The sequence below is a fragment of the Neovison vison genome, chromosome 10 (assembly GCF_020171115.1).
Source record: "Neovison vison isolate M4711 chromosome 10, ASM_NN_V1, whole genome shotgun sequence".
NCBI lineage: Eukaryota > Metazoa > Chordata > Mammalia > Carnivora > Mustelidae > Neogale > Neogale vison.
The window spans coordinates 62,226,323-62,254,280 of record NC_058100.1 but is presented as its reverse complement, the minus strand read 5'-3'; the positions used below and the strand labels follow the sequence as shown (position 1 = coordinate 62,254,280).

At 34.6% G+C, this 27,958-nt stretch overlaps 1 protein-coding gene across 6 annotated transcripts in view; it reads left to right on the top strand.

The window, feature by feature from the left end:
* The window catches only part of RCOR3 (REST corepressor 3), a 52,309-nt gene extending 24,584 nt beyond the window's left edge, over window positions 1-27,725 (top strand). For 2 of the 6 annotated variants that reach the window (XM_044267463.1, XM_044267462.1), the window contains exons 8-12: window positions 4,069-4,287; window positions 9,291-9,368; window positions 16,218-16,275; window positions 24,401-24,642; window positions 25,114-27,725. In XM_044267463.1, coding sequence (XP_044123398.1) covers window positions 4,069-4,287; window positions 9,291-9,368; window positions 16,218-16,275; window positions 24,401-24,642; window positions 25,114-25,458 — 942 coding nt within the window. In that variant the 3' untranslated portion in view covers window positions 25,459-27,725. Of the gene's footprint in view, window positions 1-4,068; window positions 4,288-9,290; window positions 9,369-16,217; window positions 16,276-24,035; window positions 24,169-24,400; window positions 24,643-25,113 lie in introns of those variants that run through there. The other 4 variants (XM_044267466.1, XM_044267465.1, XR_006386660.1 and 1 more) reach the window with 3 other exon arrangements.
* The last annotated feature ends 233 nt before the right edge of the window (window positions 27,726-27,958 follow it).

Below are 27,958 nucleotides of genomic sequence, written 5' to 3'. Positions count from 1 at the left end.
CATTCCTAGAAAAGCCCTAATAAATACTCCATTGACATATAGGGAGAAAAGAAACCTTTGTGTAATTTATTTGTAGATTGCATTTCCTATGAAGAGATTTATGTTTTCTGAAAATAATAGTTTTATTTCTTTTTAATTCTTACATGCCTTTTATTTCTTCCCTTACTGAACTAGATTCACCTTTATAATGTTGAAAAGAAGTTAGGATAACAAATATTTTTACCTTATTCCTAATTTTAGAATGGTTTTTATGTTTCAGTATCAATAGAATATAATTGAAAGTTTTCAACGCACTTACATGACTGGTAGTTAATATGCTAGCTGCCATCTGGCATTCCTCTCTAACCTGGTGGTCTGTGAGTAATCTGGCTTCTTACCATGGGTTGGTTTTCTCCAAAGCATTTATTCCAAAAGCACTAAGTGGAAACTACCCAGCCTCTGCTGGCCTAGCCTTGGAAGTTATTCAACATCACTTCTGTTGCATTCTGTGGGTTACTGTGAGTTACTGAAGTTGATCCAGAATCAAGGGGAAGAAGTATAGATCCCACTCCTCAATGGCTGGAATGTTGAGGATTTTGATGGCATATTTTGAAACCTCAAGTCTAGTATACAAAATTTTCACAAATGTTTTTCCATGTGTGTTTGAGAAGAAAATAATACTCTTTTAGTTACAGGATTCTGTGTCTATTAATTGTGTCTAGTCAGTTCTGTGCTTGAAATCTGTGTTCTCTTGCCTTGCTGATGTGGTTTTTGTTACCTGCTTATCTGATCATTAATTGAGAGGTGATACTCTTTATATTTCAAAGCTGTTGTTATTAGATGCATAGAATAGAAGTCAGAGTTGTTTTATTTTGCTACTGAATTGAACTTTTTATCAGTATGTGTCTCTAGAAGAATCCATTTTAAACCCAGGTTTCAAAAATTTTTATGTATTTTGTAATATCTTCTGTCTGATATAACTCTGCCATCTTTCTTTGATTTATTATTTGCCTGTTTTATCTTAATTATTTTCTTTCAATATTTCTATGTCCTTCCGATTTAAGTCTGTCTCTTTCTGAGGAAAATAATGGTAGGATTTTATAATCTATCTGGAGAGTCTGGTCCCTGTGTATCTGTGTATATTTTTGTTCTTTCTCATTTTTACCTTTTACTTGACTTGGCTTTTCTAGTTTTCCCCTCCTTCATGGCTTGCTCTTTTTTTTTTTTTCCCTTGCATTAAGACTCAATCATCTCCGGTTCTACTTTTTTATTCTCTGCTAGTTTGGGTTGTTACAGAAATATATTTCTATTCTTATTGTATACCCTGGAAATTTTTCCTGTGTATTTAACTTAAAGTCTAATATATATATTTTTTTAATGACTTCATGATTAATATTGGCCCTTAAAATGCTTTGACTTCAGTCACTGCCCTCCTGATGTATGCAATTTTTATCCTATTTTAGTTACACCTTATATTTTAAAATCTCTCAAATATAGAGTCAATATTTATTTGTATTTACATACATGTTTAAAATTTACTTATTATTCTTTCTTGAATATTAGACCTTTCTTCAAAAATCATTTCCCTTTTCCTGAAATATATCTTATACAGGTTAATTTAGTGAGAGTCTGTTACTTATAAATAGTTTTGGTGTCTATTTCATTTGAAGATAATATTCTACTACTTCTGATATTGGTCATTCCTGCAGAAAAGTCTGCTGCCAGTCTAATTATCATTCCTTTGGAGGTAATTTGTGTTTTTCTCTTTCTCTGCTTTTATGGTCTCTTCTTTGTCTTTAGTGGCGTTTCACCTTAAAATATCTGACTGGGTTTTTTGTTTTGTTTTTTTCTGTTTTTGTTTTTGTTTTTTGTAAATTTGTTTTGGATTCATCATAATTCTTGAGTCTTATGTCTTAAGTTCTGTAAAATTCTCATTTGTTGCCTCTTTGAATATTGTCTTCCTGATTCTCTCTATTCTTTCTTTTGGGAATCCTTTTAGAAATCTAATGAAGTTTCACATGTCTTTTAACCACTCATTTTCCATTGTTTTTGTCTTTCCATATTTTTGCCCTGCATTGTGGTAATTTTTACCATATGTACATTCTAAGTCACTATTGTTCTTTTCAGTTCTGTCTAATCTGCTAAGTAATCCATCCACTGAGTTTCTAATCTTACTTATAATATTTTTTAATTTCTAGATGTTCTGTTCGGTTCTTTTGCATATCTGCTTAGTCAGTTCTGATAGACTACTAAAAGAATATTCCATATATTCAATTTATCTCTTTATGCACATGTAACACATTTATTGTAGTACCTTTATCCAGTAACTCTAATATCTGCAGTCATTGCAGATCTAATTCTATAGTTTGCTTCTGCCATCTCTCACTCATCGGGCTTGTTTAGCAGTTTGTGGTTGGGAAATCATTTTCTTTGGAACATACTTGTTGAAAATTTTTGAGATGGGGTTTAAAATGGATTCTTCTAGAGACACTTTGCATTTGCTTTTGCTAAGTGTCCGAAGATCTTACTAACCTGAGACACTTTAAATTTCTGATTTGGGATTTTTCAGGCCAGACAATTCATATAAATTTAGTCCCCAGACCAGCTTTAGTGTAGGCCTGTGATTAGGGATTCTCAGGGACGACTTTTTGGGTATCTTTACTTTTCATTCAGCTAAGGATGAGGTAGGCATGTTTTTCTTTGATCATTCTCTTCCTCAACAAGACAGGAGTGTTTTTTTTTTTCCTACTTCACACAATGATGGGTTTCCTTGGCAGGGGTCTGGCTTTATCTCCTGTGACTTAAACCTATTGTCCATTGAAGCCTGGGCCTTGGCATATGCCAGCTCCTTCATACTCACTTATACCCTTAGATTGTGGCTTTCTCATTATTTCTGGTCTCTGAGGAATTTTCTCACTTCCCTGTCACCTCAGAATTAAATTTTTAAAGATATTTTTAAAAAAATACTTGGTCCAGCAATTTTAGAAGTACTACACTGGGAGGAATTTCCTTGAACATCAAATTTGCCATGTGTTGCTTTGAGTTAGTTGTTAAGCAGTGAGGTGGATTATGTTCCATTATACAGTTGTTTTTATGACTTTTACTTAGAGTTCCTTTTCTAAATTATTGGAACAGTAATCTCATCCATTGAAATTAGGTTAGCCTTCAACCTAATGGGCACTGTTTCAAGTGGATTCCTGTCTCAGAAGCAGAAAAACATCGTATTTTTATATCACAGTTTAAGAATATTACAAGTAATAATGAAATCCTACTTAAGAGTTCATGGTCCTTATTATTCTAACTGTCCTAACTTCTTTCAAAATACAAATTCACATTCTATTTTATTCACAGATAAATAGATTTAGAGTTTAGAAATGTCAAGATTAAGATAATTCTATGTCCTTTTTAATCTTCAGAGGCATAGTTCTCTTTGAACAACTCTGAAGTGAGAATGAAGTGTTATCTGCCACTCGTCATAATTCTAATTGGCCCCTTTTTGATTTTCTTAAAAAACTCTGCGCTTCAGGGACGCCTGGGTGGCTCAGTTGGTTGAGCAGCTGCCTTCGGCTCAGGCCATGATCCCAGCGTCCTGGGATTGAGTCCCACATCGGGCTTCTTGCTCGACAGGAAGCCTGCTTTTCCCTCTGCCTCTGCCTGCCTCTCTGCCTGTGCTCGTGCTCTCTCTCTCTCTGACAAATAAATAAAATCTTTTAAAAACAGCAACAACAACAAAAAACTCTGTGCTTCATAAGTTAACAGCTTTTCTGTTTTATAAGCCCTTTATTGCTGAGGGAAAATATATTCTATCTTGAAGCAAACAAGAATAGTTTAGAATCTAATTTTTTCATTTGTTTGTAGTCCTCTGGGCTAGAAACCAAACATTTTATTGAGTGGATATATCAAGGATACATTATGTTGTCTATCCCCCAGTTGGTGAGTGCTGTGTGTGTTTCTGTGTGTGTGTGTACTTCTACATAATGTAATTGGTTAGAAGTATTTTATAGGTGTACTTAGTGTAGCAGATACTTCCAGTAATAGGCTTTCTTTGGTTTATACATAATGACCTATTAACTGTCTTTATTCTTCTAGGGTAATACTGAGCAACCTGTCCAAACCAGCAAGATTGGACTTGGAAGAAGAGAGTATCAGAGTTTACAACACCGCCATCATTCTCAGCGTTCTAAATGCCGTCCCCCTAAGGGCATGTATTTAACCCAGGAAGATGTGGTAGCTGTTTCCTGTAGTCCCAATGCAGCCAACACCATCCTGCGGCAACTGGACATGGAGCTGATCTCTTTAAAGCGTCAGGTAGTCTATAAAAATCACATTTTTAATAATTCTGTCTATTCTGTTCATCCATTTCAGTAATCTAAGTTTTCTACGGATTTTCTCAGCTACCCACTTACATAAGCTCCACTCTTTAAAATTTACTTTGTTTCCAAATTCCAAGATGCCTCTGTCTATTCTAAATTGGAATCCCAGCATTGTTACTGGTTAGCTCTGTGATATTGGGAAATAATAGAATTTCTCTGAGCTTCAGTTTTATACCTATGAAATTAAGGATAAAATACTCATACTTCTCTTGCAGGTTGTTAGGAGTTGGTTGAGATGTTATTGGCAGATTTTTGAGCTGGATCTGGCACATTTTGAATACTCAGTGAATAATGGCTGCTCTCTTCATCCTCCTCATTGTCACCAGTAGTAGCTGCCATGGTATTATAAATATATCATCATCATAATCAGGTTAATCATGGTTAAGAGTCAAGATCTAGGGTCAGTGAATGTAAATTTTAACCTTAGCTACATTGTCTAGTTCCTTTTTTTTTTTTTTAAAGATTTTATTTATTTATTTGACAGAGAGAAATCACAAGTAGACAGAGAGGCAGGCAGAGAGAGAGAGGGAAGCAGGCTCCCTGCTGAGCAGAGAGCCCGATGCGGGACTCGATCCCAGGACTCTGAGATCATGACCTGAGCCGAAGGCAGCGGCTTAACCCACTGAGCCACCCAGGCGCCCTACATTGTCTAGTTCCTTGGGGGAGCTGGTTAACTCTTCTTCTTCTTTTTTTTTTTTTTAATTTTTATTTATTTTTTAAATTTCTTTTTAGTATCTGGTTAATTCTTCTTAACTCCGCTTCCTCATCTTGAAATGTAGATAATATGATGCTTGGGAGAAATTAAACAGGTAATATATGAAAAGTGCTTACGACAGTGCATAGCACATAGTAAGTACTCAGCTAATGGTTGCTCTTTGGTCACTGGCCTTTTTACTCATTTTTTTCCCCTCTCATTTTCAGAAACAGATAGCTTTCTGTTGTTTTCCCTATCCCTTAGACCTAGTAACTTTTCTAAGTCTGTGCTTTCTTGGTCTGTATCAAGCAGTCTTACACTATATGCCAGTGACTTCTGAATCTACTTCTCAGGCTGTGACTTTTCTCCCAAGTTCTGTATTGCTGTATCTCTAGCTACCTGCTAGGCATCTCATCTTACCCCTAAAAGATTGTTTTTCTTTGTTCCCTGTCTGTTGAAACATGAGAATCCACTTTGATTTATCCCTTATTGTCACATCCCCAACACAGAAATCCAAGTAGTAAACTAGTTATGTAAGTGTACCTGAGAAATTTTATTTAAATTAGTCCCCTTATTTTTAATCCCATCCCTACTACCTTTGTTCAGGTGTTTATAACCTCTTACCTGACAATAACTGTCTTGTGGCTTTTCCTTGCTGTTCACTTTTGCTATAGCTCCATGCTACACATTATTATCTGTGGTATCTTCCTAAAATACTGGTATGATCAAAATCATTCATTTTGAAGCTCTTCATTAATTTCTACTTGCCTTTAGCAGGTTACAGCAGAGATAGATAGGAATTGATCAAAAGGTCTTGTTAAATTTAAAATTCATTGTGAGTTAAGAAACCACTGATGGATTTTAGAGAGAGGTGTAACATCATATTTATATTTTCAACTGTATCCCTTTGCATTTTTTATTTTAGTAGTTGCTGTAGGGATTACAGTATGCATCTTCAGCCTACCATATCATCCTTGTTTAGGTATTACAATGTTATCCTTAGAGTTAATATTATACTACCTTATATAAAATGTAAGAATCCTGCAACAGTATACTATGGGATCAAGATAGTTTTTCTCTATCCCAAACATTCATATTTCTCTATCTCTTGACCCTGGTTATTCACCCAAACAGCTCTTATATTTCTCTTTTCTTATCCAACAAACTTCTTGAATAAATACCTACCATTTTAGCTTCCTCTGCTTTCTTACTATCACATATTCTCTGACCCTTCCGGTGTAATTTCTGCCCCAAACACCATCCCAGTTCTACCACTGGAAAAAGCTATCTTAAGTTTATTTATTAAGAAATTGCCAGGTTTTGTGCCCTCTTCTTAGTTCTTATTTTTCTTGAATCTGTCACTGCTCATTAATATCTGACACTGACTACCACTTCTTCCTTCTTGGAATTCCTTTTCTTTGGCTTTTATGACACCAGGCTCTCTAATGTATATAGTAGGTGTTTGACTGAATGCTTGGCCTTGAGTTGAACAATGAACATGTGCACAATTCCTATCTTCCAAAGCATAGCAGTCTTTCTTTTTAGAGAACTTATAAAACACTTTGCCTATAATATCTTTTTTTTTTTTAATTTTATTTATTTGTCAGAGAGAGAGAAGGAGAGAGAGCGAACACAGGCAGACAGAATGGCAGGCAGAGGCAGAGGGAGAAGCAGGCTCCCTGCCGAGCAAGGAGCCCGATGTGGGACTCGATCCCAGGATGCTGGGATCATGACCTGAGCCGAAGGCAGCTGCTTAACCAACTGAGCCACCCAGGCGTCCCTGCCTGTAATATCTTTAAAAAGATTTCAAGTAGTCTTGAAGCTGTTAAGTGTTTCCATTCTGATCATGATCTCAGGGTTGTGAGATTGAGGCCAACATGAGCTCCACGCTCAGCACTGTATCTGCTTGTCCCTCTCCCTCAGCTCTTCCTTGCATGCGTGCACATCCTCTTTCAAATAAATAAATAAACAAACAAACAAATAAATAAAATCTTTTCTTCAGTCTTTAGGCAGAATTCAAATTGCCTGTTTTGTCCCAGCATAACTCTTCCTACTGCTGCCTGAAAGGCATTTCCTGCCAAACCTTGCCTACTTGCTTAATTCTTTTTTTTTTTTTTTTAAGATTTTATTTATTTATTTGACAGAGAGAAATCACAAGTAAACGGAGAGGCAGGCAGAGAGAGAGGGAAGCAGGCTCCCCGCTGAGCAGAGAGCCCCATGCGGGACTCAGTCCCAGGACCCTGAGATCATGACCCGAGCCGAAGGCAGCGGCTTAACCCACTGAGCCACCCAGGCGCCCTACTTGCTTAATTCTTTGTAATCCTTTGAAACTAAATTTGGGTGTCATCTCCTTTGGAGAACTTAACCCTATTTTCCCTATTACCCATGTGTGTTAACATTAATACAAAATATTTGCTCTCTTTTCTCTCTCCCTCCAAGTCTACATTAGGTGTTTTAGCTTTCTTTACATTTTTATATTTATATATTTTTATATAATACATATATTTATTGTTTACTTATATTTTTTTATTTTTATATTTATTTATCTCCCCACTAATCTGTGAAATCCTTAAGGAATTTACGTTTTTATGTTTTTTCTTTGTGTGTATAACATGGTTGGCCAACTAACTACATTTGAATCAACCTAGATTTTTACATTTTAGCTGTGTTAAAATCTCTTGAGAAAAAAAATTCACAAGTCACTTTATAAATATTTGATTGCTCGTACTGGAGGGGGGGAAAAAAACAAACTAAGAAAAGCATGTAAACAAATGAAGAAACAAAAATCTTAATCCTTAATATTCTAGGTAAAGATTAATATATTGCTAGTAGAATGATAGTTAAAAACTTGGCATGGGGGCGCCTGGGTGGCTCAGTGGGTTAGGCCGCTGCCTTCGGCTCGGGTCATGATCTCAGGATCCTGGGATCGAGTCCCGCGTCGGGCTCTCTGCTCAGCAGGGAGCCTGCTTCCTCCTCTCTCTCTCTCTGCCTGCCTCTCTGCCTACTTGTGATCTCTCTCTCTCTGTCAAATAAATAAATAAATAAATCTTTAAAAAAAAAAAAAAAAAAAAAAACTTGGCATGGTTCACATTCAGGTTCTGCCGCATCTGTCTGTTGCGTAGGGAACATTTCTGGACTTCTCTGTGCCCTGCCTTCCTCATCTGTAAAGTGGGTACTGTAAAAGTAGAGTCAGTTCTGCTATAATGAAATTTTTTGAAAATATTTTGAAAACATGAATTTGTTCCAACACAATTAATATACTAGGGAACAATTTGAGTGTAATGTGAATTTTGCATTTGCTTATATTTTATTTTTATCAGTGGAAAACTGATCTCGCTGAGTATATATCCAAATACTTCAGATGTGTACCAGTTCTCTCAATTCACTATATGTTATGAACCACACACATCTATAGCTGGCGTTAAAATTTTTCATTTGATTTCGAATAACCCTTCTCCTACCATTTCCCAGTAACTCACATGGTGCAATTATTTGACACGTCTATAAGTAACCTGAGGTCTTTTCCAAGGTAAAGTGCCATCTTTATTGTAGTCTTTGTAAATTTCTTTATTATTTAGAATGCATAAATCTGCTATCATTTTTATGAGGTTCCTGTCTTTTTTTTTTATTTGTCACTGATGAAGTTTCTCAATGTTGGGTCCCAGGCTCTGTTTCCCCATAAGTCCTGTGGTTTTTATTGTGCAATTTTGCCTAGTAGGGTGATTATTGAGAAGGCCTATGTCAGGTTATAGCAGAACTGATTATACTTACTTAACAAAGTAGTAGTGAGAATTAAGTGATTTATTACATGTGAGGTACCAACAATGATGCTTAACCTAATAAACACCTAATACTATCCACTCGCATCATTATTATTCTTATTGGGATAATTGTTATTTTTATTAAAACATTATAGTAATGAGCAGTATTGATGGAATTTAATTCCTCTGTATACCATTTGTCTTATAACAGACATTGTTAAAAAATACTCAGATACTATAATTTGTAGACTGTTTATTGGCCTGCTAGAGATATATTAGTTATATGTATATATAATTAGTTAATATATATAGTTTCTTGATGTGGGTATTAGTTGTGTGGCCCAAGTGTGGTAAAATGTAATTGTCTGTCCTCCTGAAATAAAATTTAAGATGGATTTGGTATATATCCTTTTCACTTACTGAGTACTCATATGTTTACCTAAGAATGAGATCTGATTCATATTTTGGGTTATTTTTTTGAAGGTTCAGAATGCTAAACAAGTAAACAGTGCACTTAAACAGAAAATGGAAGGTGGAATTGAAGAATTCAAACCTCCTGAGGTATGTTATTGAAGAGTATGTGACTAAGTATGGTGAAACCTTATTCTTTGAGTTATATCCAGTATTTACTATTTGGGTCACATGTGTTGTTAATACTTTGAAGATACCATAGCATGGGTAATTTGTCATGTCTCTATTTTGTTATTTAGATAGTCTTTTGAGATTTGAATAATGATTTAAGTGAAGTCATTTCTTTCCTGCTGTTAGCAATACATATCAAGCAAAGTAAGTAGGGAAAAACAGCTATACAGATAGGCCCAGTGCACATGAACACGGAAGGTAATTAATGAGCAAACCAGTATGTTTCTGGGTTTGCAGCAGTGTTTGCTCAAAGCCTTTTCCTACCTATGTGAATTTGTAACACAGCAAGAAAAAGAACATAAGAAAAAGAGTTCGTTTAGCAATTTTAACAGTTTTTTTATTTTAAGGTATTTGTCTTTTGACTCAGATTTTTAATGAGGATTTTAGTATGTGGACTTAATTAACATTTTTGTACTCCTGTCCCTGGAAATTTGAAATCTAAGAATGAGATATAGATTAACCATTTTCTCAATTCTTCCCTCTGTTTCCTCTGAAACCTAATATATATTTGATATTTGCGATAATTATAGGAGTACTTAAATGCCTGTAATTCCAATCAAGTCTTTTCACAGAAGCTCCTATTGTAAATCTTTTCTCTTGTTTCTTTTTTTTAAGATTTGTATGCTGTGCTTCATATCCTGGACTTGCCTTTTTTATATTTAATAATCAAATAATCCTTATTTGGTCCTAAGGGTTTGTTCCCCCAATCACAAGTTGCCTGAAATATCTACAAATGAAATATGCATGAGGGGCTTGAGGGGAGGGCAGCAAGGTTGCGGGGAGGGCTTCAGAACGAATGCACCAGAGGTTGTCTCACTCATTAGAATCTTTCAGAAAGGAAGAATCCTTAGGAATAAAGTTGTTCTTGGGGTTTTTTTGTTTTGTTTTGAATGGTTTCTTTCACGAAGGTTAGATAATGAGAAAGAATGAAATATACATAGAGTAATATACCATCTCATTCCAAACCCACAAGTAAACTGACAAACATTCAAGTGACATTTTTATTTATTGAACGATAGTAATACAAAGAATACTACTTTATATTATTATAACAAAAATTATTTTAAATTTTATATTAAAATTATTTAAATTTCATATCTATGCATTAAGATGCATAAAATCCAAAAGCTTTAAATGACTGTAATTTTGTAACTTAAAAAATTAAATTAAAAAATTATATTAGAGATTAAAAATAGGGGACTACCATAAAGAACTTTATGTCAATAAATTGAAAAATTTAAACAAAGCTTAGAAATTTGTAGGAAAATATATCTTCCCAAAATTGTCTTAAGAAGGAAAGCCTGATAAATTTATAGTCATTAAATAAAATGAAGGAACAGTTAACATTTTTTTCATAAGAAAATACTAGACCCAGACAGTTTTACCGAGAAAATCTACCAAATTTTCAAGGAAACAATGATTCTAACCTCAAATTTTCCAAACAAATGGAAGGATAGCTTCACTCATTAACATTACATAAAAGTAAGACATGAAAGTGCAATAACATAACTGTATGGTATCTAATTTGATGCTCACATAAATTCCAAGAAGTAGATGAAGCAAATACTATTTTACATGACAAATCCCTCTGGGCCTCCGAGAGGTTAACTGGCTTGATCAACATCAAATCTAGTAAATAGTGAAATTTTGACTATATTTCACAGTCTTAGAATCCAGATGGAGTCCAAGATTCATTTCCTGCTCACTCTTACTTCTGTAAGTTTTCATTTAATAGCAAAATTGTGTATTATTTCTCACATTTAAATGCGGTTTGTGGTTAGAGTTATCAGACATATATGACATCTTTTGAGTTTTTCTAAAAATAATGATCCAAATGAAACAACCAGAATCTTAACACTCTACCATCCATACACTGAAGTTTGAATATTAGTTTGAGGTTGATTTATTGAACTCCTATGACTTGAAAAATATATGTAGGTTTATTATCTAGAAAACAGGATATATTTATATTTATCATGTCTTATCTGTTGCTTTGCAGGGAAAAATAACCTGAATAGATCTATTTCAAAATACTGAATTAACAGTCTTAGTAATGCCGTTGAAAAATCATGTAATCGATCACCTTTTCTTTAGGTTAGATAGAATTTCTGCTTAATATGTAATAAAAGAAATTTCATTAACCATTAGAACAGTAGGCTACTAAGTGATGTAACTCAACTGAAAGTAAACAGGTACTAAGATGCTTTACTTACTCTTTTGGTTATATTTGTTCTTTTCCCTTAGGAAAAAAATTGGTGAAGAAAGTTTATTCACTCCCATAAGTATTGTTCACTTATTTCATGTAAGGCACTGTTTTAGGCACTATGGGAAATTTGGGTAGATTTTTCCATCTGCCTTAAAAAAAGAACTGTCTAGATAGAATAAGACAAACTGATTAAAGTTGTGTGATAGATTTATAAGTAAAAAGCTACAGGAAAACAAGTGGTAATTACTCATTCTTGTTAGAATAATCAGGGAAGACTTCTCTAATGGGGGATGTTTCAGCTGAGGTTTGAAGGATGAGTAGGAGTTTTGCACATATAAAAAGGACAAGAAAAGAAATAATATGAACAATGGTTTGGTATTGAACAGTATATTCAAAATACATATAAATCCTATGAAGGAGAAAATCAGTCAAGGGGCATTCCCTGAGCACTTCTGTGCGCATCATGGTGCTGATTACCACTGAGAGTTTAATGGAGGTGTAAAACAGTTTTCTTTCATGAAGAGTATTGTCTACTTAGGAAGGCAAAGTTGGACGCTGAGGAGGAGTGAATGTGGTAAATGAGAGATGTTAACAGGATTGAGTTCAACAGGGACTTCTTTATGATAGAAATCAGTGGGCAAGGGCTAAAGTGTGAAAGTCTGAGAGCTAGGAAGAGAAGTTTTCCTTTTAAATTAGTTCAAATGTGAAGACCCTGTAGTTTCTTCCGTACAGGAAGGATATAATGGGAATTTTTAATTTTAGGAAGTATTATACAGGCTAAGTTGGAAACTTTACAGCTGCTAAAATACTAAGCATGTGAGTGATAAAGTAAATGGTAAAAGGCATTTTGGGTACAGTCAGGTGATGGTTGTAGGAGTGGACAGCTAGTGATGAATCCAAAGAACATTGCAAAATAGGAAATAATCTATCTATTTGAAAGTATGTAAGAGTGTTGTGGGGAGTGGTGGCCTGTGGGGTTATGCTTTGATTTGTTTTGGTTGGAGGTAGGAAGGAGACAAGGGACAAGGAGATTAATGAAACCAGGAAGGAAGAAACTAAAAAAGGAGGGCTTTTTGGAGCTAGAAATTTCCTCATCTTTTGATGTTTTCATGCATAGGTAGGTGACATCCTTTCATTAAGGATGTTGGATGGAAGGTTTAACTTGGTGTCCTTTTCTAATTCTTTCAACTCAAAGATAGTGTGAATCTACTATTGACAAAAATGGGAAAGATGAGAGGACTAATTTAGTAGGGAAAGGATGCAGTAAAGATGCCGAATTCACGAGGGATGTCATCAATTGTTCTAAAAGGCTCTTTGGAGCCTTTTATATTATTAGTTTTATAACTGTTATATATTGGATCATTTTAGTTTAGATTAGTATTTCATTATGATAAAAAGAAACAGTATGATAAAAAGAACAGTATTTCCATCTGGGGTTTGCTGTAGAAAAATGTTCTCAGTCATACTACCTAGCTAACCATAACAACTACACAATTCTAAATTCTGAGATACATCCTAGTTGTCCTTCCTGTAAGTTAGACAAATCTCTACCAAAGTTTCTTGGGTTTAAAAGAGAATAGAAAAATCAGTAATTTGAAGGAATCTTACGTATTTAAAAAATTTTGACCCCATTTCACCTTCAGTCTTCCCTTTCTTCCACTGCTTCTATTTTGTCATACGGACTCTAATGAATTAGAGTTTGCAGTTTCTACCCTCCTCCCTGCATTTTTCCACTGAGGCTGCTGCTTGAAGGCTAACAGTGCTGCTAATGATCAAATTCCACAGCTCTAACTCATTTTTCTTGCCTTTTTCTCAGCCTTGACGTAGATGACAACCTTTCTCTACCTTTAACTTTTGAGAGGGGATGTCCTTTGTAACTATTATGTTCCCTTTTCAGCTGTAGTTTTCCCTTCTATGTGTAAATGTAAGCATTCTCCAAGCTTTAATCCTCAAAATTCACTTCTCTTTGGAAACATACAAGCTCATCACTTCACTATACTAAAATTGTATCATATGTACATTTAAATGGCACAAATGCAACCGCAGATATTAAGCTAGGTAAAACGGAGTTATATTTAGTAATAGCAAGTAGAGTAGAGCGGACAATCCTGCTTCAACTCCCATTTATCAAGTGTTTCCTTGCAGAGTAAGCTGATAGAGGCCAGAACTGTGAATCCACTATTTCTTTAGAAGGCTTTAGCTTCAACAGGCCTCCTGTACGAGCAGTCTCCTTGACTTGAAATTCTAGTATTTAAATAGGTATTTGTTTTTCATTCAGTACTACCTTAAATTTCAACCAAAGCTTCATCTGGGATTAACTGAAAGACTTGGTCCATTTCAGTGCTAGAGAGATATCTGGCCGTGTGGACCTACTAAGCAATCGTGTGCCTGTGTCCATGACCACCTTTGTAAGAACATTGCACTAGTAATTTGGATTTAAAAGAATTTTTTTTTAATTCATAGGCAGATTTTAGAACTTTATATGTAAGTAAGATATGACTCCATTGTTTTCCCTCATAAACATTTCCAAACCCTCAAAAGCTGTGTTTGCATAGATGAATCTATTTTAGCCTCAATTGGATCCCGAGCTCCACCTGACTGACCTCATTGTCAGTGAATCCCAGGTTACCACAGTCACCTCAGTCTTGCCTTCCTGCACCTCCCCAATCAGCATTTCATAGCGTCTTAGGCCCTTAACAGCACCACTCTTCTACCAGCTCTCCAGGCTTAAAGTCTTCTTCTGATCAGAATCCTACCCTTTCCCTCTGTTCCCTCCCCCCAAAAATCTATTGCTTATTAAATTTAGTGTGAACTCATTGACCTTGATATGTAAGGACCACTTCATACTTAACTAAACTATCACCAACTTTCCAGACATTATTTATCATTTCTTCCTAATTGTTGATCCTGTTGTTGCCCATACGTGGTGTGTCTTCTCCTGATCTTTGCATTTCAGAAACTTACCATGTTCTTTAACCCACCTCCGTGTCTATCCCTTCCAGCTGGCCCTCTTCCCTGGCCTAGTCATTGTAACTTTTCCCTCTCATCTTTGAATCTGCAGTATACTCTGAACTTTTAATTTTATTAATAGCTATTTGCTTCTATCCTGTCTCTTAATTTGCTTATAAGCCGAAGTAAGTTTTCATAGTGCATGTTACTTTTATTTTTTTTAATTTTTTTAAAAGATTTTATTTGTTTGACAGAGATCACAAGTAGGCAGAGAGGCAGGCAGAGAGAAGGGGAAGCAGGCTCCCTGCTGAGCTGAGAGCCTGATGTGGGGCTTGATCCCAGGACCCCAAGACCACAACCCGAGCCAAAGGCAGACGCCACGCAGGAGCCTCTAAGTGCTTCTTTATAGCCTATAGCCCCCTCTTTTTCTTTACCTTTTTAATGTTTGCATTTTGCTTCATCGCTGATATTCTCAAGTTGAGTTTTATCTACTGTCTGCCTGGCCTTGCCTTGCTCTCTTCTTAATCTCATCATCTGGTATTCGGTGCTTTCTGATTTAGGTTTTTTCCTCATTTATCCCAGTTTTTTAAAAAACTTTTTCCTTTCTTCTCTAATAATTTTTTTCTAATTTTGAATTTTTGTTTTATTCTTTCTTCTGAATACTGACTTTTTATACCTCTTCCCCCTGGTGAGAAAGTAGATGTTCCTAGAACCTCTGTGTATTGTAGAAACTTATTGCTAAGACCATACGTGAGATAAGACCTACACTTGTTCTCAAAGGAAGTCTTTCTTTTTGTTTTGCCCAGCCTATCTGTGTATTACACCAGGCAAATTTATCTGGGCACTTTCTTCTGTAAACCTCTGTAGGCTGTTAGACTTCTGTCCCTCCCTCTACTGCCAGTGGTCCTTGCACTAATCAGTGGGTATGCACTAATGAAATTTGATTTGGTGTTTAATATTGTAGTTATACCATAGTGAAAGTCTTAAACTTAGGATTTTTTTAAACAAAAATATTGGGAGAAATGTGGGGAGACCTTAGGGAGAAAAATCTATTCTTATAGAGGGTCACTTTCTGCTTCAGAAATTTAGAGAAATATTTTAGGAATTAGGACTGAGCTACAGTTCTGTATTAATTTATAACACTGGTTTTGGGTTAGGTTTAGGTTTAATCAAAGGTTAGGTTTAATCAAAATGTGAAGAGAAGAAATTTAAGAGCAAGTCACAGATCTCTCTAAAGAAGATCAAGTCTCTTGAATGTTTAAAACTAGGCTAATTTAACACTTGCCATGTGTGATAGGAACATTGTAGTTGGAAAATGGATGACTAATAGATTTTCTCAGTTTTAATGCTTCTGACCTGAGTATAAATGTGAATGTTTTTCATTCTCCCAAACTGGTTCATTTCCCTTTCATTATCTTTTTTGTGTGGGTAAAAGGTAACTCAGAACGTACTTTTTAATCCTTATTAAAAACAGGATCTTTGTAAATCAGAGTTTTAGTAATCTCATGTCTTGGTGAAAGTTATGATTTGGTGAAAAGTTAAACAAAAATAAGCACTTTGGAAAAATGTCTGTCTTCATATCCTCATTAGGAAACTTCTCTTTAATTTTGTAGTCAAATCAGAAAATTAATGCCCGTTGGACCACAGAGGAGCAGCTTCTAGCAGTGCAAGGTATATTAAAGATAAGCAGTTATTATTGTTAATTATTTAACTTGTCATGAAAGGTGACTTCCATAGTTCTTCCCTTCATTTAGAAATGGATCAAGAAAGGGCACTTATGTTTACCACAAAGTCCTGAAAACCAGGAATTCTGTTTTGTTCTTGTGGGTGTGACTTTACTGAGCCTATATACATTTTGGGTCCTGTACAGTACGTAAAACATTCTCAGCCTTAACAGTGATGGTGATGACAAGCTTGAACAAGTCATATGGTCTCAGTGTGCCTTTGCTTCAGTTTTCCTGCAGTTGGGTTCATTCTTACTATATTAGTCATTGATAACCCTCATCATTAAAAGCATGAACTATAACGTGTTTCTGGTTTATCCAATTGTTCTGTATAATAGTGTTTCTCTGTATGATAAATGTCAGGTACTGAAAATATTAATGATATACTTAATTTTCAGTGTATCTTAAGAGATGTGCCACTGAATGCTTAGAAACTTGGCTTTAAAAATAAATTCATATATATTTATATTATATATATATAAATAATAGAGTTAAGAGAGACACTGAAAAATATACATAAAGCCTTTTAAATGCACTGATATAACTAGAATGCTTTGTTGAATTATATGGCAGAGCGCTTTGTAGATTGGATTGTCTCATGTTTGAATTACTTAAGGAAGGGCCAACTTTATATTTTTTATTCAGTGTTGTAGTTGTTTTTTGTTTCCTGTTGTTTTTTTCTTTTCCATTCAAGATAAACTATCTACAGGGCTGATTGTGTAATTATAAGTTTGGTCTACAATTTGGTTTTTCCTGCCTGAGCTGTCCTTGTATTGAGTACTAATAGCTTTTTTTATCTAGTTAACCTAGATATATAGTAGGTTATAGTAGTTAACTATATGTGAGTTGGGCTCCTATGAAACATATAACTATACTTTGAAAAATATTTCTAATTATTCAAACACAGAGAACATACTTAACTCAAAAAGGATGTGCAGGTTATCATTTGGATGTAAGAGTAATGTAATTAAAGATTAATAGAGGACTCGGCAGTTTGGACTAGAGTGAGTGAGAATTACCCTACCAGTGTGATTAGAAACTGTCACAGGACAGTGCCATCAGAATGATGGCAGCCTTCTCGTTGGCCTATACAGCCCAAAACAGTCATTTCATGAACAGAATAAATACTTGATCCTATGGTAGCAGGGTGGTGGAGTGTGCATTGAGCACATCTGTAATTGTGGAACTGTTTCTGAATGAGAACAAAGTTTAATTAGTTTATAATGTTCAATAATAGCTGTTTTAAAATTAGTAACTTTAAAATTTAGAGTAAAAAATGAGTAGGGGCGCCTGGTTGGCTTAGTTGGTAGAGCATGTGATTGGATCTTAGGGTCATGAATGCAAGCTCCCTGTTAATAAAAACAACAACAACAACAAAACAACTGGTATTTTCAGGGGCTGTTTCATATTTAGATCTATGACTTAGAGCTCTAACATAGTTATTTGGGGAAGCATTGCTTTTATAGGTGTAACACCTGTGTTTCTGTCCATCCGTGTGTGTGTGTGTGTGTGTGTAGCCTATAGAATTTAACCCTGATTTTCAGTATTTCAGTTGCATAAAAGTTAGTATATCAATCTTGTACTCTAATATGAAAATTATCCCAGTGAAATGATTTTCTGGAGAGACTCATTTAGGAAAATCTGGGCTAATGTTTCTAGAGCATTCATGTTTGTTCTGCAACACTACTATGGAATCTTATGCCTGGGTCGAATATTATGCTGAGCTGCATTCAGGGGAAGGGACAATGGAAAGATTTACATGTATAATTTGAGCTGTATATGTGGACATTATCTCAGTTTATAAATATTAAAAGAATATTTATGGATATAATCAAACATTTCCTCCCTGTTGAGATACATTCAATATTCTTATGCACCTTTAGAAAGTAATTTGTACAGAAATATACATGGTCTTTGGATTTTGAAGATACTTTCTTGATATGTTACTGTCTTTATTTTAACTCTGTATGTGGAATTTTTGTTTCACTTTGGGTTTTTTAGGGTTTTTCTTTTTTTTTTTTTTTCTTCTGGGAAGGGGGTTCATTACATAAAATAAAACAGTATAGAGCTATTTGTGTCCAAAATAGTTATTTTAGGGAAAACTAAAAAGTGCCATTTTTGCTAATGGGCCCACACATTTATATAATTCTCAGAAGTGTGTCTTATAAATAGTATAATCTATAGTAATGTCATATGTACCTGAATCCCGGTGTGGTTAAGGGACAAAACTGCAGTTTTTATTTTAAATGTAGTTTGCTGTCCAGAAATACCTAGCAGGCAGTTGTTTTGTTTTTTCTTCTCTTTAATCTTTATTTGTGATAAACTTTATATGGTATTATTATCACTGTTTCAGTTTTACAAAACGGTAGATCATGTAAGTTTTGATAGTAACATTTTAGCTTATAAGCACTTTATATTTAAGACATATTCTGTATATATTCTGATTTAACACTCATTTGTTAAATGCCTTTTTAAATCTTGCCATAGTTGACTATTAGAGTGACCTGAAGAGAGAAATACATACTCTAGTGTCATTAGTGACACTTACAATTTTACTATTAAACTTTTTTATTTAAAACCACATACAATGTTAGGATCATTTCCTAGGGCTCAAATATATATTTCCTTCTTTTTTTCCCCATCTACTTAATACTGTTGTTAACTAAATACTACCATTTAAATAATAACTATTTAAATAAGTGTTACTCTAATAATAAATATTTAAATAAATAAAAAATTATTTTTCCTTCTTTCTCCCTTATTTGGAATGGTGGGAATCATGCCCAGACCAAAACAGGAATGTTTGTACTTATGTACTCTATCACTTTATTATATTAATTTTAGTTCTGAATTTTAGTTTTAACTATGTTATAACTTCATTAGCATTCTGCAAGAGTCCCCAGGTAGGATGTTATAAATGTGCCTAATTTAAACCTCTATCTGAAAAGTACTTGTTAAGAATGGTATTTCTATACTTTCAGTAATCTGTGCCAGCCTTAAGTATCTGAGTTTTCTATTATAACGGATTGGTTAACAGGCGATTAAGTATAGTCTTCACAATATGTGTTAATGAAGATATCTCTGTTTATAGCTTGTATCATACATATAAATATATCTTTTCTAATTTGTAGTGCTTTTAGAAATTACCCCAAAATCAATCTTGATATTCATATGATAAACATTTCTTATTTAGCAAGAATTAAGAAAAAAATTAGATTCTGGGTGTATTTTTTTCATGTAAAATGAAACAATATTTTCAAATTAATATTTTGAAAAAATAATAATACATTTAAATGATAGTACAAAACATTGACTCTTCAAAGTTTAGAGGGGCAGAAGCCTGGTAAACAATATTTATTTTTGGCCTTCTCTTAAATGTATTTATTTCATAATCATTTGTGCTAAAAAATAATACACTCTCTAATAACATATTAGTGCTATTTTAGGGTAAACAACAAGAAACTTTTCCAGTTTTATCAAGATATCAGCTTTAATTTTTAGTTTAGTTTTTTTTTAGTTTAGTTTTTTCACCATATTGTCTGCCTTTCATAATGAAACAGTAAGTGACAACAATACATTCAAGTCAGTTATTCTTTCACAGTTAAATGTTACCTTCTTTTCCTATAGTTTATACATTTCATTCATTTTTAGGTTGCAAGCCTAGAAACTGTCTTCTTTCTAATTTTATCTCATACATTAAGAAAAAAGCTAGAATGGTTCCTAAAGGAGGGGAGAATGATTTGGCACTTGATTAAAACATAGGGATTGTAAACCAGTACATGAACAATTAAAAGGAAATGTGGAGATCAGGAAGTTCATATTTTTCCATTGAAAAAACACTCATTTGCTTTAGAGAGTTTCTTCCATTATAACAGGTATCATAAGAATGGAGACCCAGAAGTATAATTGTCAGCTCTCTGATACACTTGCTTCAGATAATTCATGATTCGAAATTTCTAGCATCTTATGTGATGGAATTTAACTTATAACAAGTATGATGGGAACACAAGACTCGGAAGAGAAAAGCTAGATATTAGAAAGAGAATATATGATTTCTACTTTTAGCCCTTACACTGCTGTTGATTTTTTCTTTTTTAACTTTAATATGAATTCTTGAAGAGATTTATAGGAGGTAGAAAGAAATGCATGTTCCCAAATGGTTTGAGTTTAAAATTAATCTCTTATTGATTGGGAAGAACGACATCTCTGGAGTTTCTAGATGTCACTGTGTTCTTATTTCAAAAATAGATTTCCTGGTTATACTAAGTACATGCTCACTTTAAGAAATACTGTTATATGAGAAACAGGAAACAATGTCCCCCCCCCCCAAAATTTACTGTTTAGAAGCAGCTTGCCACTGTAATGTTTTTACTTTTTTGGGTGGGCGGTAGCCCCAAATCGGATTTTATTTTATTTATTTATTTCAAAATATTTATTTATTTATTTATTTGACAGAGAGAAAGCAATCACAAGTAGGCAGAGAGGCAGGTGGCGGCGGGGGTGGGGTGGGGGGGTGGAGCAGGCTCCCACCAAGCAGAGAGCCCTATGCGGGGCTCAATCCCAGGACTCTGGGATCATGACCTGAGCCAAAGGCAGAGGCTTGAACCCACTGAGCCACCCAGGCACTCCCCAAATCAGATTTTAAAAATAACTTTTTGAACATACCAAAAGCAGATATATCCCTTCTATGTCAGGAGAAAGAAAGAAGAAAGTCTATTGTTCATGTCCAGAGTTGGAAAACACCATACTACAAATGCTCCTGAAGTTAGTCTTACTAGCCAAATTTTTAAAAATATGAATGTGTGGGTTTTTTTGTTGGGCAGGATGAAGAATACTGTTTGGGAAATGTGGGATTTTATAAAATGTGATTTTATATTAATTCCCAAACAAAACTTTAAAAGTGTATGTTAAAAGATTATAAGGTATCATCTGCCAGCATAAGAAGCCAAGTTGTTTGATTGTAACTTTCAAAATTTGATTGAAAACACTTTTTCCTTTTCCTGGGATATTTACAGTTTAACTCTTCCAGGATTTTCTAAAATTTCATTCTACTAACCTTTAAAAACTGACCTTTGCCCCAACCTGGGAAGTTTTAATTTAAAACCATGGTTCAAATGGACCTTTTATTACATCTTCAGGAAGAGAAAGAGATTTAATCACTATGTTGATTCTCAGCCTTGCTGATAAAGCAATCAGATGGCCTTACTTACTGTAAATTATGAAAAACAGTAGACCACCCTTCTTGCAGGTACAAATTGGAACTAAAGTAAGCTCTGATGTCCTGGGTTGTTAAAGTGAGTTGCTCTGCATTGCTACCCTGCTAGGTTTTCCTCCAGAAGCCTAGCTAGGGATTCTTCTGAAAGAGCTGTTCCAGTTAAGTCTTCAGTTAGTATTTCACTAGAATTTACCTAGTTATCAGCCACAGTATAGAATTAAGAATTCCACCTTCTAAACAAAATATGCTGTTGAACCAGCATCATGGGAAGTGTGAAGGTGATAACGAAGTTAGCTATATGTGACTCTTGTGATTTGGGGAAGAAAAGTCAGTCCTATTTCCTGAGCGCTTCCTGTGCACTAAGCATTATATTTCATAGGACAGTACTTCCCAACTTTTCTCACCTCATGGCATACAGAAAAAACTATGAAATTTGTCACAACACACTAGGGCAAATGGATGAGACTGCTCTTGTCCAGAAACAACTGTCAAGGAGCTCTAGCTATTCCAGACCCTGCCCTGCCACCCTGCAGGCTGAGCACATTAACATCCCCGAAGGCCTGTGTGTTCTTGGGACACCAGTGGGATCCTCAACCAGACGACATAAGTCTGCAGTATGGTCTGAGCCTTGAGATTTTACCAAGTAGTTTATATGGCATACATGAGTTAATGATAAACATACCTGGGTGACTCAGAACCTAGGTGACTTAGAAAAAATCCCTGACATTCAGAGTGTCTGGGAAAACTAAGGTTCCAGTAGGAAGTAGTTTATATTTGGGGGTCTGTAATTCTGGAAGTGCAGCAGTGTTGCTAACAAGATCAAGTCCCTTAAACAAGAGAAAATAAAATGGAATCAGACATGGGGACAACTTACTGGTAGGTTTTATAATATATTTTGCTAAACAAATAGGTGTTCTGAGGATTGTGATGTCTTCGTATTTGGAGTCCATCTTAATGTGACTTCTTGCTATAATACAGAAGAACTAATCTTAGATTTATTTGAAGTTTTCATTTCCAAACTCATGTATTCAGTAGATTCGGTCATTTCTAAATATAAATTACATACTCCTTGTAAAAAATAGTACATCGATAGAACTCTGTGTCTGATTTCTAATTAGGAGTTATTTTTCAGTACAGCAATCTCAAATGAGTTGTTATTTTCCAGAATATAAGTAGTAGAGAAGTACTTGAATATATAGCAATAATTCCTGATATGAAATAACCTTGGATTTTTATTGCAGATGTGGAATTAGTGGAACCTGGTCACCCTTAGAATTTTTACTCAGTTATGGAGTTTGAACTGAAAATCAGCTTATGGATTTAAAAAGAACTTATTTTGCTAAATAATGTAAATAATGTGCCATAATTTATTATCATGCGTATGTCTTTCCCTTTGAGAACAGAGCAGATGAGCACAGTTTACAGACCCCAAACTCTGTAGTAAAAGTCATTACAGCTTAATGTCAAAATGCTCTTTAAGATAAAAGCACTCCCCGTAGTCAAGCCTGGCTAGTTGAATATAAGCAAGAGATTACTCGTTCCCAAATTCTCTATATAAAATAAAGGCAGAAATTAAAAACAAGAATTTTGTCATATCCTGATGATGCTTTAAGGTAATTGGGTATCTGTAAGATATGAATCTAGCATTTCTCCTGAGGTGTTAACATACCCTTATATTCTCTCATCTATGATTGTATACATATTGAATTTATTTAAATTCCCATGATTCTGGTTGCTTAGGTTATATTATAGACTTTTTAGTATCATAAGTATCATTTTTTTCCCTTTCTCATCTCTAATTAATGAGTGTTTTCTGGTATTTTAAACAGTTATGAAATTGTAAAATCAACACTTTTGACACCTTCTATATTTTGAGTTAAATGATGAGTCAGTGAACATCCTTTTAGAATTCCCTTAAGAGCAGTTTATTATCCATCTGATCATATAAAGTCATTACAAATTCTGTAGTATAATTGACTATCCCAGGTTCATAAATCAAATTGAAATCAATTGATATCAATTGATTTGATAAATCAAATATCAATCTTTCATTCCAATAAAATTTCCATTACAAAACGTTAGATTCTCAAATAACTGAATGTACAGTCATTAAATTTAAGGTAGTGATGATAAACACAAGTACATGTAGTCACTACTGTAACCTTACTCTTAAGGCTATAAAGTACAGCTAAGACTCCTCCTCATACACAGTCTGAAATTGTTAGAGGAGTTGAAATCCAACTAACTCTGAAAAATAGTTTCCCTTTTTTGCCGAATCACATTGTCATGATTCTCTTTTTACCTCATTTCTATTCATTGGTGCCCTGGTGAGATTAGGCAAGAAAACCAATTGAAGCTGGTATTAAAACCAAAATTATGATGCTTTTCTTAATGGGGGAACTCTAAGACCACCCACTCAATCCATTGAGGGGATAAAACAGATGGCTCATTCCCATTCAGTTTTGTTTACAAACGGTGTTGCTCAAATTTAGGTGACTGGCTACTAGGGAAATAAATGAATGTGGAATTGAGGATGGAACAAAGAATTCAATGCTTTACAATAAATGGACTGTATTTGAGAGTTCAAGAGAGGATTGGAGAAAATAACTGAGTATGTAAAAAATGGTAAGTTTCTGATTGTTCAGTTGAAGGCAAGTGGCTGGCTCGCTGAAATGACATAATTGATAGTTTTCATCTGTGACCCTGATATCTTAGTCTCTATCTCAGAATTGAGAAATGAGCAGAGTTTATGAGAAAGGATTTTCATTGCTGGTATCTTTTGTGTGTGCATGATGTATAGTACACACAGCTCTCCTGATTGATCCTTCACAGGTGTATTATTTACTTTGCCTTCCAGGTGTCCGCAAATATGGTAAAGATTTTCAAGCTATTGCAGATGTAATTGGCAACAAGACTGTTGGCCAAGTGAAGAACTTCTTTGTAAACTACAGGCGTCGGTTTAACTTAGAGGAGGTATTGCAGGAGTGGGAAGCAGAACAAGGAACCCAGGCTTCTAATGGTGATGCTTCTACTTTAGGGGAGGAGACAAAAATTGCTTCTAATGTGCCATCAGGGAAGAGCACTGATGAAGAAGAGGAGGTGTGTTTGTGTATGGAATTTGAGCTAATATGAGTTGAGGAATCATCATTTTGTGTGGTGTTCTGTAAGGTTAATTTGTCAGAGGACTAGCTAAATGAGCATGAAAGGTTGACAATACACTTACTCAGTGGTGCCTCTCTCGTGACTCTTAAGTCCTAATGACATGCTAAGTTCTGATCCTAGAAGAATGGAGAGTGTATTGTTCTTTCATAGTCTTATTTTTATTTCCAGTGTTAAGCTGATTACTAATAAAGATGCCTGTTTGGTAGCTTCATTGCTTTTTCAGTTTTTGGTTTTTTGTTTTGTTTTGTTTAAAATAAAAGAAGCTTGTGCTTCCAAAAAAAACACTGGTGTTATGTTTTTGTTTTGTTTTGATTTGTTTTGTTTTTCCTGTGACAGCCCAAGCTATATTGTATTCAGTTCATTAGGAACGCTCATCTCATACATGTATTTTTGTTTCCTCACCTCTAGGCACAGACCCCACAGGCTCCTCGGACTCTGGGTCCATCACCTCCTGCCCCATCATCCACTCCAACACCAACAGCCCCCATTGCCACTCTGAACCAGCCTCCACCACTTCTTCGTCCAACACTGCCTGCTGCCCCTGCTCTTCACCGGCAGCCTCCTCCACTCCAGCAGCAGGCTCGGTTCATCCAGCCCCGGCCAACTTTAAATCAGCCTCCACCACCTCTCATTCGCCCTGCTAATTCTCTGCCGCCCCGTCTAAACCCAAGACCAGTGTTGTCCACGGTTGGTGGTCAACAGCCACCGTCACTTATCGGAATTCAGACAGATTCACAGTCCTCACTGCACTAAAATTAAACTGGACAGAGCTACAGTAACTCTTCACCCCATCATTAGACCAGGGCTCATCAGACTGATGCAAAAGAGAACAGTCCTCCTTGATACTGAGGCTGTGAACTAGTTCTGTGGCAGGGGGCTAGCTTAAGTGGATGTCTAGGACATTTTTTGGTTTGTGCAACCAAACTAAATGTTATACAACAAAAAGCCTACAGTTAGCCTCCTTTCTAGAGTATATGTTCAGCAACATGATCTCATAAAAGGAACAAAAGGAGATTAAGTATTCTATATACTTAAAGTATATAGATTTTGTTTTGTTTTGTTTTTACCATATTTATTTTATTGAGATTCTTTATATTTCTGCCTCTTCATAGTCAAGGCTCTTAGTACAGAAATACTGACTTAGGAATTGTGAAAACTCCTTAAGTTTCTTAAGGATGTTTGACTTTTTCTTTCTTCCTTAATTTAATTTTTAATAACATTTTCCTATGTTAGGAGTACAAGAATAAATAGCCTGCATTTCAGATTTTGACATATGTTCATTTAATGCATATTTAAAAAATTTTAGTGCGTATCCCTTTTTTCAAAATATCTTGCTTTTTTTTCTAAAGGAATTTTAATACATTCCTTTAAAAGAAAGCAATTTAATCAATTGCAAAGCAATTATATGAAACCACAAAGAATGTACTGAACCTACTAACCCTTTAACTTACACTTTAGGGTCCTAGTGCAAAGTCCTTGCTTAAAGGTCATTGACCTGTCATCTATAAGTAATAAGAGGATTGGCGTGATAATTTTACATACAGATTTGTTGAAGTACAGTGTCTTTAAGTTCCTTGAAAATGGAGTTAATTTTGATTTTTTAAAATGCTATCTGCTTTTAACTAGTAGTTGCCTATATTTGGGGACTTTAGAAGAGAATTATATTTTGTCAGTTACGTGGAGATAGTGATAGTTATGGAAGCATTTATTTACAATGCCCTTTTTGTGTTTAGGTTCTGACTTAAAATTGCCCTCATACTTATTAATATGGTCTGCATTTAATATAAAGGATGTTTTCTTGATAAATCTCTATTGTACTATTTGGATACATTTGTGTTTTCCTTGCAGCCGACCTGTGCTAGTGGGTTTGGTTTAGGGTTAAATCATCAACACTATTTCGTAAAATAAATTGAAGAATTTGTTCTGTGTTATCTAAAGATGCATCAGTATATTGTCACAATTGTGCTGTTAACTTAAAATGCTGAGACCCCTTTTTTATAAGAAGCGAAAACATCTCAAGTCTTAATTGAACACATAAATCATTAAGCACCTACAAAGAATATTTTACAAGTAATAGTATTTCAACAATGTGTTACTAATATTTTTGATACAGTGATTTCATATTGGAATCATGACTTGTGCAAAGAGATCACTTAGATTACTATACTAGTGGAACTTAAGGCTAAATGTTTGCACATTCATATTCTCATCAGATCTAGAACTACTTCACGAAATAGTCAACATCTAAGGCCCTTGATTTATGTTTTGAGAAGTCCTATATTCCCAATATCGGAAAAATAGTTCCTACCATTGGCTCTAACGCCTTAAGGAGCTATTAGATTTAAATTCATTGATTAGTTTTAATTTTGAAGTTTAGAGCTCTGCTCTTCATAAGTACCTTATGTTCTGGCACAAACTTTTTCCAGGGTGTATCTTGTCTTTCTCATTGGATCATCTTAAAAAGTTCCTGCCCCTGGATTGTAACTAGATAAAAATCTGATATAAAATTCTTAATATTCAAGAATTTATACCTATTTTTACTTTAAAAGCCACGGGAGGGGGGAGTTATATATCTTAAAATATCTAAAGCATTTTTTTAAAGTACTTAGATTGTCTTGCATACGTGCATACTATATGGCTTTTATTGTCTTGTCTCTTGTCAGTAGATCTTCAATATACAGTGTGTGGGACAAGTCGGTGTGTTGGTCAGCTCCAGCATCTGTCTAGCTGTTAAGTATATTATGATTCATTTACAAATCTGTTCTATCCCAGCCATGGGCCAAGATGCTGTATCTGAGGGATGTGCTGTAATTTGATTTACATACACTAGAGCACACAGTAAAAAAATCTGAGCTTCATTAGTAATATGACACATGTATATAGTGAGATGTCTTATTGTGTGCTTTGCATATTTTGTAAATATTTTGCACGTCATTAATTTTCTTTTTTGTTTAAGCAGTGTTTGGCCTGGAAGAGTGATATGCTTGCTGCTTAATCAAAGGATTAAAGAGTTAAAGATGTCTATGTCTTCTATTTTTATATAATTTCATGTATGAAGAATTTAGGACCTCTTCACTGTGAAATTCTAAATACTGATTTTTATAAAAAAGCAAAATCTAGAGATATTTTAATGACCATTTCATCATGTCATGGTTATCATTTTTGAAAAAAATCTACACCCAAGTATTTTTTTCATTACATAACTAAAAATAAATCACACTGTTGATATGCCTGGTAATATTAATGAAAAAAT